The sequence below is a fragment of the Mus musculus genome, chromosome 3 (assembly GCF_000001635.26).
Source record: "Mus musculus strain C57BL/6J chromosome 3, GRCm38.p6 C57BL/6J".
Lineage (NCBI taxonomy): Eukaryota > Metazoa > Chordata > Mammalia > Rodentia > Muridae > Mus > Mus musculus.
In genome coordinates, this window is record NC_000069.6 from 102506211 (window position 1) to 102523868 (window position 17658).

The 17658-nt window shown below is 46.8% G+C and overlaps 1 protein-coding gene across 3 annotated transcripts in view; it reads left to right on the forward strand.

Annotated features, from left to right (window-relative positions):
• The window catches only part of Ngf (nerve growth factor), a 51095-nt gene extending 36292 nt beyond the window's left edge, over positions 1-14803 (forward strand). The window contains exons 2-4 of one of the 3 annotated variants that reach the window (NM_013609.3): positions 3501-3627; positions 7746-7869; positions 13901-14803. In NM_013609.3, coding sequence (NP_038637.1) covers positions 3566-3627; positions 7746-7869; positions 13901-14638 — 924 coding nt within the window. In that variant the 5' untranslated portion in view covers positions 3501-3565 and the 3' untranslated portion in view covers positions 14639-14803. Of the gene's footprint in view, positions 1-2740; positions 3628-7745; positions 7870-13900 lie in introns of those variants that run through there. The other 2 variants (XM_006501108.4, NM_001112698.2) reach the window with 2 other exon arrangements.
• The last annotated feature ends 2855 nt before the right edge of the window (positions 14804-17658 follow it).

Sequence of the window (17658 nt, forward strand, 5' to 3'; positions counted from 1 at the left end):
TGACTGCGGCTCACTGCCACGCAGCTGCGAATACAGTTCTGCAATCTCTCAGTCCCTCTGAGTATGCAGGTGGCCAGCCTCTCCAGTCACAGCTGCGACAATAAGCCACAGTCCCCTACCCCTGCGAGAGGGCCAGCTAGAGACCTAGAATGGACACTGCATCATTTCTTTTATACACCCAGTTCTGCCCGTATTTCTCTGCTCTGCTTTGGCCAAGTGTCAATAATAATACTATAAAAAGACTGCATAAAATTCATTGGATTAACTAGATGTCGTACAGTGGGCTAAGTGTTATTTTGTTAATACTCTCCACTCAAGGTGGAAATGATATTTACTGATTTTCTTTCTTTCTTTTTTGTTTTTGTTTTTTGGTTTTTGGTTTTTTTTTTTTTGTTTTTTTGTTTTTTTGTTTTTTTTTCTCTTGGAGGAAGCACTGGAAGGAAACCAGCTTAGGCATTCCCTCTCCCTCCTTCCTCTCCCTCCTCCCTCTCCCTCCTCCCTCTCCCTCCTCCCTCTCCCTCCTCCCTCTCTCTCCTCCCTCTCCCTCCTCCCTTTCCCTCCTCCCTTTCCCTCTCCTTTCCTCCTCTCTCTCTCTCTCTCTCTCTCTCTCTCTCTCTCTCTCTCTCTCTCTCTCTCTAACACACACACACACACACACACACACACACACACACACACACACACTGAACTTTAGAGTCTCCAGCCTCCTTTTGCAGCTAAGGCTACAGGCTTATGTAGATACTCATTACCCACAGCCTTCTGGGTCTCTGGAGACAGATGCACTCTGTGGCTCTTTTGTTAGTTCTGGAGTGAATTTCCTCAGTGGAGAGCCTTCCTTTTGTGCATATTGCTGTGGTCAAATAAGCCCTAAAAAGAGAAACCCAAGAAGATGGGAAATATTCTAGAACGTAAGTACATTAGAGTCAAGTGACCTCAACAGACAGCAGCTTTTCATCGCCTCTGATCTTTGCCCCTGAGATATTGTGTTAGATGAGTCGGCTTAACATAGCTCATGGATGCACATCCAAGGGCCCTTCTCTAGTGTAAACCATTCACAACTTGGGACTGGAGTGTTGAGGCCAGACACAGGAAGTGACTGAAACGGCAGCCCACACCCCACCCCCAACACCAACAAACAAACCCAGGGAATCAATTCTTCATTTCCATCGCTGTCTTAGCCTGGGGTAACTGGGGATCTTCATGTGTGACATGCCCGGGCAAAGCTGGCGGTTATCTACTTCATGCCTTGAGTTGGATTCTCTGGGTGTGAAGCCAGCAGACAAGCCAGGGAATGTCAGTGCAGAGGAGTGAGGGGGTTCAAAATCAGAGGCGGCTGTCGCTCCGGAGTTGTGAGGAGGTGGGCACTGTGATGTGCTTGGTCCCAGGCACTTGTGAGTCCTGTTTTCTTGAAATGGGATGACTAGGTGAGGTGATCCTTAGAGTGAACCCACAGTGCAACTTAAACAGAAATGTCCCCAGCATGGACACTTACCCACTAAGGCAGCCTTTTGCTAGAATCCATACATCCAAGTCTCTGGCTCCCTGCTATCCTTCTCTGATTGAAGAAAAGGCTGTCTGGCCTTCAGAAACATCAGACAGCCCCGCCCCCTGTATCTCTTAAGCTGGGATCTTTCCAGGTCTTTCTAGAGCTATGGATATTTAGCTTAATTCCTGGAGTTACATCTGACTTGCATTAGAGAGTCATGTGTTGTAACATTTCTTGCCCTACTGCTTGGAAAACATGCCACACACTGAGAGGAACAGGCTAGCTCGAGGAGAACTGAGGACGTGGGCCCCCATAAAGCAAATTGAATAAAGGGCCCCAGTCTAAGTTAACATTCGCTGGTACTGTTTGTTCTCATTCACATCTTCCAGGTTGTCATCTGCGATCTCCCGTGACCTGGAGACTGTTACTATTCAATGTGAACTTCGACTCCAAGCGACCAGAGTCCCCTTTATTCCAAGTACTGCTGTCTGTATATAGTTAGAAGCATGGGACAGACCAGGCAAAGACCAAAAGCATAGTTGAAATAGATCTTTTTCTTGTGGTTTAAGGATCAGCCAGTTGGAACCAAAGAGATGTTTTCTTAAGGTTGCAGAGAAGTTTGCAAAACTATTGGATTGTTTTTGGCACTCAAACACAGATTATAGATATATCATTAGCATTACCAAGCCAATGAGCTGGTCTATATGGATTCCTATTTAGCAATACATTCTTGTAAAGCTGTTCTTCCCTCAACTCTGTGTCATGGAAGGCTGCTTTGCCTTTAGATAGCTTATCTACAGCTCTAATGTCCTTGTAATTAGCCGTACTTTGAAAGCCTCTCTGTGGCATTGCACATTAGAGAGCTCATGAATTACTGCAGTCAGGTAAACACCATGCTGGCTGTGGGCAGCTGCACACCATAGAAGGCCACCGACAGTTACAGCAAATGCTCTTTCATTCCGAAGCTGAAGGGCAGCCAACCACAATGGCTTCTCCTTTGATCTGCTTGGCTCTGGGAAAATGCCGCTGAGAGAGCATGTGTAATTTACGTCAACATCTCCCAACGAGCCATAGGACCGATTCTCTTTAAGAAATGTGACAAAACCCTTTAGAATTGTCAGCATCGGGCCGTTTGGTGGAAAAAGAATAAGTTTTACTGAACCTTTATGTCTTCCTAAATCCTTGATGCCAGATGCACTATTTTCCAACTGGATCTGCCAAAAACACTAAATAGTTAAAAGACATCAAATCGTCTCCAAGTGGCCCAAACTGAAATTTGTTTAAAAGAAAAAGAACAACAAAAGAACTCTTAGTCAGCAAACCTTACAGTCATATTTCTTTCTAGAAAATGACTGATTAGGCTAAGAATTAGAAAAACAGATTGACAGCATAAAAGACCTCCAGCTCTTCTCCCTTTGTACACAGGCACAGCGTACGGAATGACAGACAGGGGGTAAAATTAAGAATGGCTATAGCAATGGAAATCACAATAGAGCAGTACCAAAATTCACTATACCCCAAGGACATGATCTCAATGCTAGACCTGAAATGAGATTTCCTCACCCAGAACTCCACCAGGTAGGAAGAGGGACATAGCTTCCTGGAATCTTTGGACAATGTAAGTTGCTTTAGGGACTGGCTCGTGCTTCATTGGAGCACGTGACATGTAAGAGGTTCTTTAAGTCAACCGTCCCCAAATCTTTGAAGAAAAATAAAGTCAGCAAATATTCCTGAACTGTTTAGTATCAAGCCACCATCACTCTAACATTGAAGAATTTTTTTAAAGTGGCCTGACAAAGTCAAAAAGAAAATCTCCTATTCACAGATGTGGCTTGTATCTAGACAGTGAGGGCTTGCAAATACAATTCCCCCCACCCCCATATCTCCTTGTTTTTTCATACGATGATTGCACCTGTATTTTATATTTTTCTAAGATATATTGATTTCTTGACAATGAATGTCTCTTAGTTGGCTCATCAAATGCACTGTCAAACTTCCTCCTCCTCCTGTGCAGAGTGACTTTGGAGCTGGCCTTATATTTGGATCTCCCGGGCAGCTTTTTGGAAACTCCTAGTGAACATGCTGTGCCTCAAGCCAGTGAAATTAGGCTCCCTGGAGGTGGGACACGGGCAGCATGGTGGGTATGTAAAGCTGGCTTGGTGAGTTGGCTATGTGGCCAGGGTTGAGAGTCATGGCTACAAAGGACCAGGGAGGGGGGAGGGGCAGTGGAAAGCAGAGACCAGCTGGCTAGATAGTCTGCATATTCACGCATGAAGGACTTACAGGGATGTCTACCACTCCCCATGAATTACCCACAGAAGCAAGTTGCTTGGGTTGTTGATTGAACTTGGGATAGTTGATTGAACTTTAACAGTTTGGCCGAAATACCTTTGAGATGTAAAGAAAATAAATAGGGGTTGGGGAAGATAGGGAGACAATGCTCAGAGAGCCAAACATACAGCCTTATTTCCAGGATCTTCAGTAAAATCTCTCCATCCTCCAGTTCTAGAAGACTCTGGGCTAGTTGCTCCTGGGTTCTAAGATGAGGGGTCCCATGGAAGGCAGGTAGGCAGTTCACAGCATCAGGTCATCTCTGAGTTTGTCCTCTTTGACTTGGACCTCTCACTCATAAGGAACCTATTAGGCAGGGTTCTCTAGTGGAACAGGATCAAGAGAACAGCAATAGTAAAGAGGGATTCTGTTAAATTGGCTTGCACATAGGTGCCGGGTGACCCAACAGTGTCTATCTGCTCGTTGGAGAGGTAAAGAACCCAGGAACTAAGTGCTCAGACCGTGAAGCTCAAGTCTGCAGACCAGTATCAAACCAGAAAGTGTGGCAGTTCCTTGGAGAACCAGTTATAGAATGCCTGCTAGTGTAAAGTCAGCAGAGGATGACACAGCTGTGCTAGACGTCCTTACCCTGAAGCAGAAAGGAAGGCAGGACCTCTCCACTGCTGCGTCTTAGAACCTCTTTCTATCTAAGCCATCCCTTGATAGGAGCCTCCCACACTGAGAACAGACCTTCTACTTCAATTAACCCTCTTCAGAAATCCCCTGCAGATGTGCACACAGGAACATCTCAATCTCCTAGGTGATTTTCATCCGGTCCCTTGGAGATTGAGATAGTCAGCAGAGAATCTTATTATTCTTAAACTTGGGTGATAAATAACAATATAGTAAACATTAAATCCCAAACTGTCTTGTTTCTAGTCCTCAAGATATCTACCCAGTACTTTGCATTATCAACAAGTTTTAAGATGCTGAGGTACCATTACTGTAATGCATCAGACCAGACCTGAGTAACAGAGGCACAGCATATTTCAATATAATTCCATTGCATTCTATAAGAAGGACCGTAAGGTAGTCTATAAATGAGCTGGGTTCTATTTCCACATATTTACCAAGAGTATGAGAGCCATTGGATGTCTTTTTAAGTAATTATGAGAACAATTAGGGATTTAAAAATAGGTATCCATTTAGTTTGCTTGTCTCTGATGTATTTGCATTAGAAATTGGCAATATTTAAATTGGGTTTAATTTTAGAGCCTCAACTTTTCCTAGGACAAGACTAAAGCAACACCTCCTATAAAAATCAGTCAATATTTTTGGCAGGAAATTCTCTTTTCTGCAGCAAACTGCTGTGCCAGCACTGTACAAGAGGAGGCCAAGGGCAGGGAAGATGTCGGAAGGAGTCTCTAATGTAGCCAGCAGGCACCAGAATGGTATGGGCAGGAGACTGGTGCACACCAAGGTTGCCTGTGCTAGAGCCTATGGATATATAGCTAGGAAAGTTATGGTTGTATGGACTCGATTCCGCTGGCGAGCAGGATGCAGGAAGTGGACCGCACTTACCCCATTCAGTCAGCAGGTAGGTGTCGGGCTCTAAGGAAGCCACAGGGACACCAGGGACACTGCTCAGGGGGTGGGAGTGCAGTCTGAGGCTCAGGACAACCAGATCTGGCTAGGAGGTCCTCTGGCCTGCAAGGAGGCTGAGGCCATCTGGTTCTCAGGCTCTTGGGCACCCAGGTACCTCTGGAGCTGTAGAAGAGCTGAGAACGAAGTGGAGGCATGGGAGTCTAGCTTTGGGCCAAGGGTGAAAAGAGGGACACTCTGGCTGGATCCCAAGGGGATGAGTCCTTGGATTGGCCTCGGCCTTGGCTGGGAGCTCAGAGAGGCCTTCTATGAGAGACTAGACAGCAGCTCTATAGGTGAAGGACTCCACGGCTCCCCACAGCAGATCCCAGTGAAAAGAGGCAGGCCGTGGTTTTAAGGCATTTATTGTCATGGTGGAAAGTAGATGAGTGAAACTGTACCCCACTTTTCAGGGCGGGCCTGAGGTTAAATACCTTTTGCAGGGAGGAGTGTCTGAGAAGGAGAGTTTATTAGCTAAGTCCTCTAGGCCTTTAGGTACCTCATTAAAATGAAGATTTGTCTTGAGGCCACATGACCACAGGTCATGTCCTCTACCTGTGGAGGGGCTTGGAGCCTGATGGTCACAAATCTAGGGAGGGCTGTGGGGGCCTGTAGCTACATGACAGTAGCGGGATGCCCAGGAGCAGGGTGAAATGCCTTCTATTCCTTCGGGTCACTGGGGTTTCTAACCTTAGCTCAACCAGATACCAGGCTGCCTTTCAGGCAAGTCTATAAAACTGTGAACTATGTATCTATAATTTATATTGGCAGCCTCTCTAATTCCAATCACTCGGGTTAGAAGACATTGAATAGAGGAATATCTAGAATATTTATAGACAGTTACTCTTCCTTCTCAGTTCCTTCCATGGATTAAAGGTGGATGCTTATCATGTATTGTGGAAAGCAAATGGGCAGGCTTCAGAGATGGTATCCCTAAACTCACTCTCCCCTGCTGATATAAATACCTTTCACTCCCACCCACACTCCATGACACCTGCTGCCACAGGAGAAGGGGGGAAGTGATGGGGGTCATGGGGGAGCAAGGAATGGCCAGATGAAGGGTTTGTGTGACTTGAAAATGTATAGACAATACAGACAAAGGTGTTGTCCTTGAGCTTTCTTTACAGACTTAGTCCATTCGTCCTTCAACATCACCATGACACTCTCCTGCTTAAAGCCCCCACTCCCTTCCTGTTGGCCCCAGGAATGCAACTGTGGCCCCTGGCTTCATTCTAAAGACCTGATTGCTCTACCTCTCCAGCTCATCTCACAGCTCTCTTCCTCCATGCTGGTGACTTTGACTTATCTATGCCCGTGGCTTTGGGATTCACTCTTCCTTCCATCCGGAATACTCTGTCTACCATTCCTTGTCATCAGCTTGAGGGCAGCTTTCTTGAGGTGCACCTTACTGAGCACTCTGTCTACATGGCCCCCGTACACTGGTCTCTCTCATCACACCATACCTGTTCTCTTTATGACACGAGCAGAGTCTGAAGTTATTTATGTGCACTAGACTGAGAGGTCCACAGTAGAGGTCGATACCTTGCCTGTTTAATATACTGTTGTGCCTCCAGCACCAAGAGTAGTGTTGGCTCAGGAAATGAATGAATGAATGAATGAAGCACCTACATGTATCATGTTGAGAGAATTAGTAGGGAAACAGTGGCTCTAAAAGCTATAAGTTAAGGTATATTTTCCCCTCATTGTGTCATCTCCATAACTTCCAATTCCTGAAATTTGATTTTTAGCGTAGTGCCCCAAGACCCCTGTCCTGGTACGGCAAGAGGTGTAAGAGATGAGTCATGTGGTCTGTCCCATTCCCACTGCTTGTCTTGTTTTCCATCATAGAGTTGGCTTGTTGGAATTGTTGGGACTTTTGTATTTGTAGTACTGCATCACCAAGGCTGGGTGGAGCTAGGGCTACTACATCTGCTCTCTGGCAGCGTGCAAAATAATTTTCATTTTGGTTTAGGTACCAGTGGAGCATAACTCCACTGTGGATCTGGAAACCACTACACTTGGTAGAGTCCTACTGTGGACCGTGTCCAGGTTGAAACTAGTAAAGGCGAGTACCATTGCAGGGCCATGCAAAACCTGAGCTCTGCAAGACTAGGGTCATGCAAGACCTGAGCTCTGTAAGACCAGAGCTATATAAGCCTAGGACTCTGGAAATCTTGGCGACTAGACTCTGTGCCTTCCTGGGCTCTAATGATGCTAAAATATTAGAACTGTGGAAATAGTGCTTGCCTTATTGGGACATTCCTTCCTCCCTGCCTAGGGCTCAGGTGTCCGCCCATCTGCTAGGGAATGATGGTAACCCTTATCTAACATCAGCTCTCCTTCACAGAGTTTTGGCCTGTGGTCGTGCAGTCCAGGGGGCTGGATGGCATGCTGGACCCAAGCTCACCTCAGTGTCTGGGCCCAATAAAGGTTTTGCCAAGGACGCAGCTTTCTATACTGGCCGCAGTGAGGTAAGTGCCTGTGGGACAGCTGCCTTCCTGGGGTGTCTAATTCTATAGCTGCTAGACTTGGAAGCTCCCAGTGACACACAGCTGGAAAGACTCTGCAGGTTCTGGAAAGGGAGACAGACCTTATAGATCAGTAAGGGCCAAAGCTCTTAGTGGCACTGCAAATGGGGCTTATCCAAAGAGTTCCTTTTGCTCTGTAGCTTCTAGGGACACACTAAAAGTCACATAATCCAAGCCCTTGAGTAGACAGACGGCAACAGACAGACACTCCACACTCCCCAGAGCAGTCTGAGCAGGTGTCCTTGTAAGGCAGAAAGTCTATGGTCATTCTTGGAGCCTGAGTAGAAGAGTAGGAAAGAGTTCCATATCTGGACACTGGTAGGCCAGGCTCTAAGTTCTACTTTACCCAATGTCAAGGACCAAGTGATTTAATCTCTGTGTCCTCTGTTCCCTAAACCATAAAATGGGATGGGATGAGCACAGACTTGTCCCAGGGGGTTGTGATGACTGATAAGACATAAAATGTGACTCTGGGGCTCAGAACAGCACATTCTGCTCCTGTGCCCATAGCTCACACACCTGTTCTGAAGAACAGCAGCTAAGCAGAGGGTCTAGAACCTTCTATACTCTTTGGTCACATGTCATCATCATAGGCATCTTATGTACTTTTTGATCAAGACATACTTGGATCTGGATCCTAGATGTCTTTGTGATAATCAAAAACCTGAGATGTTGGGCATAAAAGCAATAAACCATCAGTGTGTTCCTTTAGGTATGGATGTATGCTCCCATGGAGGCAAAACTCATACTCTGAGAATTGCATTTGGATGTTGGAGAGATTATGTGCATCTCAGGATACACTGTCAATCACAGAGTGCAGAGGATGAGCAACAGAGTGGTCCTGACACACACTAGCCATATTACCCCAAATCGTTCAGCCCCTTTAAGGCTGATATATTAACTCTCAAAGCGTGCCCCCAGATCATCAGAATCAGTGTCACTGTAAACTTGTCTGACATAGTTCTTCTTCTGCCAGCCCTAAGCCTAGAGAATCAACAGTTCTACAAGGTGGCAAAACTGCCTGGCTTAACAGATCTCTAGGTGTATCTGATACCTGGAAGACTTCAGCCTCTGATGTCACTTCCAAGCTGTGCCTCCTCCTGAGTCTTGGGTAGGCCAGTAGAAATTCTGTTCTGTCACCACACACTTGTGTTAATCCCAGGACACCTTATGGATCCCTCCCAAGGGAGTTAAGGATCCCTTGAATTCCTTTTATACTCCTTGTAGGCTCTAGCAAAATTCTCGAGTCCTGAAATGGAAACCAGCAACCATCTTACATTTAGAACGGAGGCCAAGTTGAAACCAAAATGTGACCCTCTTGACCCTTCTGTCAGATTGCAGCCAGTGAGGTAGAGGAGGCTGGATTTTCTTAGTCACAAGAATTGTTTCTCTGGCCAGCAATTGATGACCCAGGTTCACAGATCTGATCTCTAGCCCAAGAATTGTGACTAGCTCTTAACATCTCTCTGTAAGACAGAGATTTCTCTTCTTCCCATCTATGAGGCACTTCTGCAGGCCTAGCTGGTAAGCCTCTTGGCAACTTAAGACAAGGACCAGTTAGGATTGACGGTTTAGCTCTGACTGGCAGCTTCATCACCTAGTCAGATAGGGCCAGACCTGTGTAAAGATTATTCACTGGTACAGGAACATCTTCTACTCTGTAGGTAAATGTTGGTAATCCACAGAACACTCTGTTAGCCAGGGAAAGAGTGCTGATGGAGGCGGGGCAAAGCTATCCCGAGAACAGGCTCCTCTCTTTCCCAGCCACTTAACTTCCATTCTGGATAGAAGCATGACAAAGCCAAGAACATTTATACCTGAAACGGAAGGTGTTCCTTCATGTGAGCCCTAGCTTCCCTTCCCAGATAAACGTCTCACTCAGACATGTGCCATAATGCTACACAGAGGGCTGCCACCTGCTCAGGACACAGACTTTAAAGGTTCACTATAAATAAATCAACCGTCCCTAGCTCACTTCATTCAAGGAGAGAATGCTCTTTGATACTAAGGCATTGTGTCACTGGAATGGAAGACAGTGTGGATTACTACTCTCTTTTTCTGTACTTTCCAATAACTATGAGACTCTTCTAATAATTTTTTTAAAGTTTGGGAACATACCATTTTGAGTAAATCAATATGGTTTTCCCAAATTACATTTTAATAAAAAACTGAAGGGATCAACTCTTAATGAACTATCTATCTGTCCATAATGCAAGTCTCCACTGCCACCGAATGACCATGGATACCATGTGCTAACCCAACAGCAAAGCCACAGATAGCATTAAGAGTTTAAATCATTGTGGAGTCTGTTGTATAGAGTGAGGATGTGCTATATAGAGTAGAGAACTTTATAATTCCATAAATTAAGAAAGTCAGAGTCTGTAGACACCTTAAATATCAGCCCCCAGGTAGAGCAGTCAAGACACTCAGAAGGAAAGAGGTGACTCCACACGGAATGCTCTTTTGAGGTGTGGGTGTCACAGGAGACAACAAGGCAGCAGACAGATTTCTGCCTATGTGGAGCTCTCTCCCTCCATCAGAGAGGATAAGAGAACACACCTGTCATAAGACAAATGTACCAGGGAGAATTTCTCTGCCTAGAGCAATGGTTCTCAACCTGTAGGTAGCCTACCCTTTGAGGGTCAAATGACCCTTTCACTGGGGTCGCCTAAGACCATCAGAAAACACAAATATTTATATTATGATTCATAACAGTAGCAAAATTACAGCTATGAAGTAGCAATAAAAATAACATTATGATTGGGAGAGTCACTACAATATAAGGAACTGAATTGTGAACTGAATTAAGAAGATTGAGAACCACTGGCATAGAGTCAGAAGTTATTGCAGTGATGCCATTGAAGTTAGAGGTTGGGAGACAACAGGATGGCTTCTGACAGTAGATAGAGAGAGCAGAAAGGGGACGGGGAGTGCAGGGGAAGCATACCAGAAGGAAAGAGCCCAAGCACAGGGCAGGAGCTGTGCCAAGAGCTCGTGTGTGTGGGATGCGAGGTAAAGTGGGAGGAGGTGGGGCAGTTGCCAGGCTGAGTGAGCCAAAGACAAGGGCTCACCACTGGCTTCTTTGACTGAGTTCCTGAGGCCAGAACAATGCATTAAGAAGCCTAATGGTGGAAGTCAGGGGAGACGGCACCAGAGGAAGGTCCAGAACATCAGGTGGAATGTAGTCCCACCATCTGAACCCAAAACACAGAAGTGAGGCTGGAAAGGAAGTTACAGCTCCAGGGAACGATACTCCAGCAGAACTGGAGAGACAACATAGAGAGGTCTGGATGAAGGGCAGGGACCAGAGGCCAGGACGAGCTGAGATGTGCAGCTGGTGAATGAACACATAATGTTCTTAGTAATGGGAAAGCAAAATGTGAAGACGCCACTTAGGAGAATGAGAAACAGGAACAATGGAGAGAGTGACTGTGGAACTGTTAGGGGGAAGAAACCAGGTGGTTTTGGCTACTACTTCTGATCCAGAAGATGAAAGTGGGACAAGGGTGGACTTGAACATGAAGGTTTTGTTCAGTGATGTCTTGCACTGAGACTGCCAATATCCACAGAGAGATGCCCTCAGGAAGCAGGAGGTCTAGAGGGTGCTCCAAGGGAGCAGGTGGGCCAGGGATGGAGCTATGGGAGTCAGCAGTCTGCTTAGAAGAAGATGGGCTTCCCCAGCGGAGCTTCCAGGATGAGACAATGGGAAACAGCAAGGCAGGCCTTGTTTCCATTGAAACCCTATACTCTGGTCAACTTTTCCTCAGTTCCTGATCCAGTTCTAACAGGTGTTACCAATTTGGGTATAAAAGTATGGACTTGAGTTCTGTGTCTTCTGCCTTAATTCACCTGATGAAAGATAATGCGTACCGAGAAGAAAGGCGTGGAACAAGAAAAGGATCAGACATAAAAGGCTGGATGAGCTGCCAAAAGAATGATCAATTCTCCAAGAGTTGGCAAGACAATTATCAGCAAGACCTTTTACCATCAGATCTGGGAGGGGGAGTCAAAAACTCAGGTACCGACTGCCTCCTCCTCTGTACGGGTGGCTGGAGAAGTGGAGCGACAAAAAACATTCCTGGAAGAGAAAAGAATGTGGTTGGATTTTTTTCTTGGATCCCACCAAGAAGAATAGCACTATATGGGATTCACTGGTTGAATGCGGATGAGAAGGCCTTGTGCAGCCCTGGGAACAGTCAAAAGGACCCATGACTATAATAGAAAGCAAAGGGTGGGCTTCTCTGAAATCTCCATTCAATGTTTTCCTCATTCTCCACTTCTTTCTTGAGGAGCTATAACATTCCAGACACTGTATATGGCCATGCAGTGATTGAATGGAATGAAAGTCACGTGGCTTCTAAAGCACCATCTGGGAGGGAGACAGACATGAGAATGATTATCCACATCACCAGGTGAAGGAAAGGCACAAGATACATGTCCCCATACTGATGGAGGAGGCTGCCACCCAGGCAGATTACACAAGGCTGTGTCCTCTAGGACCACACAGACACGGGGTGAACAAAGGCACAGGCTTTATAGAAGTCTGAGAGAGGAAAAACAATATGCTCTGAAAACCCACAGGTGGAGGGGCCCCAGAGGGAGGACAGCAATGATAGAACTAAAGAAGACAAAGTCCTTGTCTTAATAGAGATGTGATAGCTTAGAATCAACACGTGCTTAATCTAAATATTCAGCCTGGAAAATCATGTTTACTGCCCTCAAGGAAACTAAAGTGCAGTTGATTAAATGGCTTTCAAATGCTGACAAATACCTGAGCTGGATATCCAAATTTTCTCAGTTCCAAATATATATAGATATAGCCATATAGAGATATAGACATACAGACATATAGATATAGATACATATTCAGCAGGAAAGAGTACACATGCATGCATTCAGACACACGCACACAACACATAGAAATACAGAGACAGGCAGACAGATGGAGCACTTATGTTAGAGTTATTAGAGAAAGCTTCAAGGATTAGGACATGTCCAAAATTGGCTGAAACAATAGGGGAGGAGGCAAAATGATCCATCAGCACAGGAGATGAGAGAAAAGATGAGTTGGGGGCTTGGGAAACACTGTGGGAGAGCCCTCTGAGCCAGCCATTATCTGCAGAAGCTTCACAAAGGAGGTGGCCTTTGATCCAAATCTGCAGGTGTGAGCTGGTGCTCGGTATGGGTAGGACCATGGTCCCCAGAACAGAGCTGACTCTAGCGTCACTCAGGGTGAGCTTGGTTGAGCCTGATATTTGTTCTATACTCACCTTCAAGCAAGAAAAAGAAAATACCTGTTCAAAAATGAAAGAGAGAAGGGGAAGGAGGGAAGACATACACACGGACTTGGTAAGGGGTGTTTGATTATCTTTCTGTCCTAGCTTCTGCCTGTAGGTTGGTTCCTTGTGGATTGGCCTCCTTACACAGGAAAGAAAGATGGCGGTTCCTAACTAGAATGCCCCACCCCCCGGAACTTTCAGTTACCTGTGATGCTTTGTGGATTTATTTCAAGAATGCTCAGTCTCCAGGCTCAGAGCTACTGAGTGAAGGAAAAAAAAATCCAGTGCTGATGCTTCAGGCCACACTAGCTTCAATGCCTTCCAGAACCTTCCTAAGGGAATCACATTCAGGGTGCAGGCACCATCACCATGCAGCCCTTCAAGCTGGCAGTCACAGAACCCAAAGAGTGAGACCCCCAAGTTTCTAGGCAGGACCCTGTTGCTTCCCAGAACAGAATGACCACACAACCTGCTCCGGCTAATTCCAGAGATCCAAGTGTGATTGCTGCCCGTACTTTTCTCTCACAAGTGTTCTACTTTGGGTATTGAATCCAGGCTCTCTACCCATAGCCTACCAATGAAGCCTCCTGGCATCCTCTTGGGAGAACCCTGTGAGGGAGCATGACACCTTCCCAATAATGCTTAACACCACTCCCCAGTATAACTTAGGTAACCTCTATCTTTTTTTATTCCAGGTGCATAGCGTAATGTCCATGTTGTTCTACACTCTGATCACTGCGTTTTTGATCGGCGTACAGGCAGAACCGTACACAGATAGCAATGTCCCAGAAGGAGACTCTGTCCCTGAAGCCCACTGGACTAAACTTCAGCATTCCCTTGACACAGCCCTCCGCAGAGCCCGCAGTGCCCCTACTGCACCAATAGCTGCCCGAGTGACAGGGCAGACCCGCAACATCACTGTAGACCCCAGACTGTTTAAGAAACGGAGACTCCACTCACCCCGTGTGCTGTTCAGCACCCAGCCTCCACCCACCTCTTCAGACACTCTGGATCTAGACTTCCAGGCCCATGGTACAATCCCTTTCAACAGGACTCACCGGAGCAAGCGCTCATCCACCCACCCAGTCTTCCACATGGGGGAGTTCTCAGTGTGTGACAGTGTCAGTGTGTGGGTTGGAGATAAGACCACAGCCACAGACATCAAGGGCAAGGAGGTGACAGTGCTGGCCGAGGTGAACATTAACAACAGTGTATTCAGACAGTACTTTTTTGAGACCAAGTGCCGAGCCTCCAATCCTGTTGAGAGTGGGTGCCGGGGCATCGACTCCAAACACTGGAACTCATACTGCACCACGACTCACACCTTCGTCAAGGCGTTGACAACAGATGAGAAGCAGGCTGCCTGGAGGTTCATCCGGATAGACACAGCCTGTGTGTGTGTGCTCAGCAGGAAGGCTACAAGAAGAGGCTGACTTGCCTGCAGCCCCCTTCCCCACCTGCCCCCTCCACACTCTCCTGGGCCCCTCCCTACCTCAGCCTGTAAATTATTTTAAATTATAAGGACTGCATGATAATTTATCGTTTATACAATTTTAAAGACATTATTTATTAAATTTTCAAAGCATCCTGTATACCGACACTTGAGTCCTTTCTCTCAGTAAGAGTACCCACAAAGTTTGAGAGAGTGCGGAAATGAACTGTCCCCATCACTCCTGGCACCATAGCCCATCTGAAACCTTCATTCCCAGCCAGCCCTGCTCCGGGGCTGGCTAACTAGTTTCAGACACTGCTCTACACCCACCCAGCATGATTAGCGAGGGAAGTCAGCCTGCAGGCTCTGGTCTACATTCCAGAGCCAAGTCTGCCAAATCCTTGGATTATCTGCTAAGCATGGATCCATGAGCTTTGATTGCCTCTCTTGAGGAGAGTAGAGCAGTTGAGACTGGGCAGAAAGCAGGTTGCTATGAGAGTCTCTGAGAGACTGAGGTTGGTCCTCGAGGATACTGGGAACTCCCAGTGTGGATAAGTAGAGGCTTCACGGGTCTCCTGGCTTCAGTCAGTTGGATGGGCAGCCTGAAGGAGCTGTAACAAAATCATCTCCTGAGGCCTGTCATGGCAGATCTGGTTTCATGTTAAGATTGCCTTTGCTCTGATGGCTGCTTCTCTACTATTCCCCTGTGGCTGCCTGCAGAAAGACTTCCACAAGAAAACAGCAGGGCTTCCAAACCTCTTGCCACCCACGCACCGGAACAGCTCAGGTAGCAACTATCGGTGGCCCTGGCAACCCAGCATCGGCTTCCGAGTAGAAAGGCAGGGACCGGTCAGAAAGGAACTTCTGAAGGTTTTTTACTCTTACTTAGATGATTTCCACAAGTGAACAGAGCTGGCTGGGACAAGACCTGTAGAGATCAGAGAGTTGAGGTAGAACAGATATAGTAAGACCAACACAAGCTCTGGAAGATGGAGAGGGGAAAGCCCAAGCCAGTATGACACAGCTGCTTTCTGTTCATAGGTGCATGCCTGCGTGTGTGTGTGTGTGTGTGTGTGTGTGTGTGTGTGTGTTGTGTGTACACATGTGCACATACTTGCTGTCTATCCTTTACCAAGGCCCTTTCCTCCTAGACAGCCAGTTCCCTGGGTAGTTTTGGAGAAGGGGTAATTTTTTTTAATGTGCTCATGCCCACTGTCTCCAGAGCAATAAAGGCAACAGAGAGACTACGGGATCCTCCCTGAAGCAGGGCATGACCAGCTCCACATAGTCAAAGTCCCCACACCCTTCATCTTGTTTATTTGTTTATTGTTTTTCCCTCGAGCCACAATTTTTCCCCCTAGAATAGGAAACCTCACAGGGAGATTTTGTCCACACCTCTCCTCCAAGGATAACAATGTCTACTCTGTTTTTAAAAAAAAAAAAAAAAAAAAAAAAAAAAAAAAACATCCCAAATTGTCCATCAGCTAAAAAAGGTTGCATTCAATTCCTCTGTACACCTCCCTGCCCTGACCCACCCTAACCCTCACTCAAATGGGGCAAACAGGAAACTGAGAGACTGCAGTGCAGACCTTTAGACTAGGGTGAAAGCCTGATGGAGGATGGTGATGGCCTTTTCTATCAGGGCTACTGCAACTGCAATAGAGTTATGTTCAAGAAACACCAACCAGAACATTCTGTGCTGAGATGCTGGGTCAGATAAGGGGAGCTCTCCCTCTGGCCTGCGTCTGTGGGTTTTGCAGGGCTCCAGTTCCATGGCCTCAAAAGTCCCAGGCCCCTCGCATGAGCAGACTATGAAGCTCTTCTCTTAGGAGGCAGACCTGCTAAGTCCTGGATGTGAGGAGAGTAATGGTGAGGGAGATATTCTGGAAGCATCTACGCAGAGCAGCGGTGCCTCGGAGTGGCTATACCACCAAAGCCATGCCTGGAGAGCTGTGCCCAGGGCTGCCAGACTCTTTGGGAATATCTGAAAAATTATCATTGGCTCTCCTTGGCCAGCTTACAGAACTGACTCAACATCCAGATCTCTAACGGAAACTGGTTGAGGACACCCCATCTCCACAAGAGAAATTCTTTCTATAGTTACTGGTAGAAATGGGCCTCCTGCACCAACACCCCTACTGCTCCCCTGAAGGGAAACAGTGCTTTAGTAGAGTCAGGGTGTGGAAGCTAATGTTTTCACACAGCGTGAGGGGCTATCAGTTTGGCTGAAGAGAATGTAAGTTGTCCAAAACCAACCCCCAGCCCTGGTCTTTCTGCAGCTTCAACTCCTCCCTACGTGGAGGTGAGCACCAGCCAGCAGGCCTACCCTGGCTTTCCCTGAGAGTCCACTGCATGGCCAGGGTCCCAACCACTTGAGCATGAGGAAAAACCAGCTCCGAATCTCCCACTGTGTTCAGAGAGAAGCAATGACCCACCCCAAAAGGCTCTTCCCTCCTTGTCTGTGTCTCCCTGTGACTTTCCACCTCTGTTTCCCTCTTCTCTTCAGCAGCATCTGCCATCTGAAGTATCCTCCAACCTGCCACAGAAAACTAACACAATCCCACCATCCTCCCTGCAAGCCCAGCCCAGCCAACCGCTCTCCCGGATCCATTCCCTCTGACTCCTGGTTCCAGGAGCAGATAGCACTGGGTGATCTGATTCAGGGTTAGAGTCCCAGTTTGTCCTTTGGACTTCCCCACCTCCAGTTGGACCACCAGCATCTCCCCAAGAAGGTGGCACTCCTAACTGAAGGCAGAGTTAGATGCAGCTTTTCAGCACCACCAAATAGCTCAGCTTGTTACTGTGGACCGCAAGAATGATCCCAAAGTTTAAGCACTCTGAGGGGAGTACAAGATAGAGGGCAGATCTGCCCCATCTGGGATACCTGCCTATATTCTGGGGACAAAGAAATAGACTAGAAAAGCAGAACCATGCGGAAACAGGCTATCTGGAACTTAGGGTCTATTCTCAGCATTGACCTTATAATCTCCCTACAGAACAGTGGGAGGCACTGGGCCACAC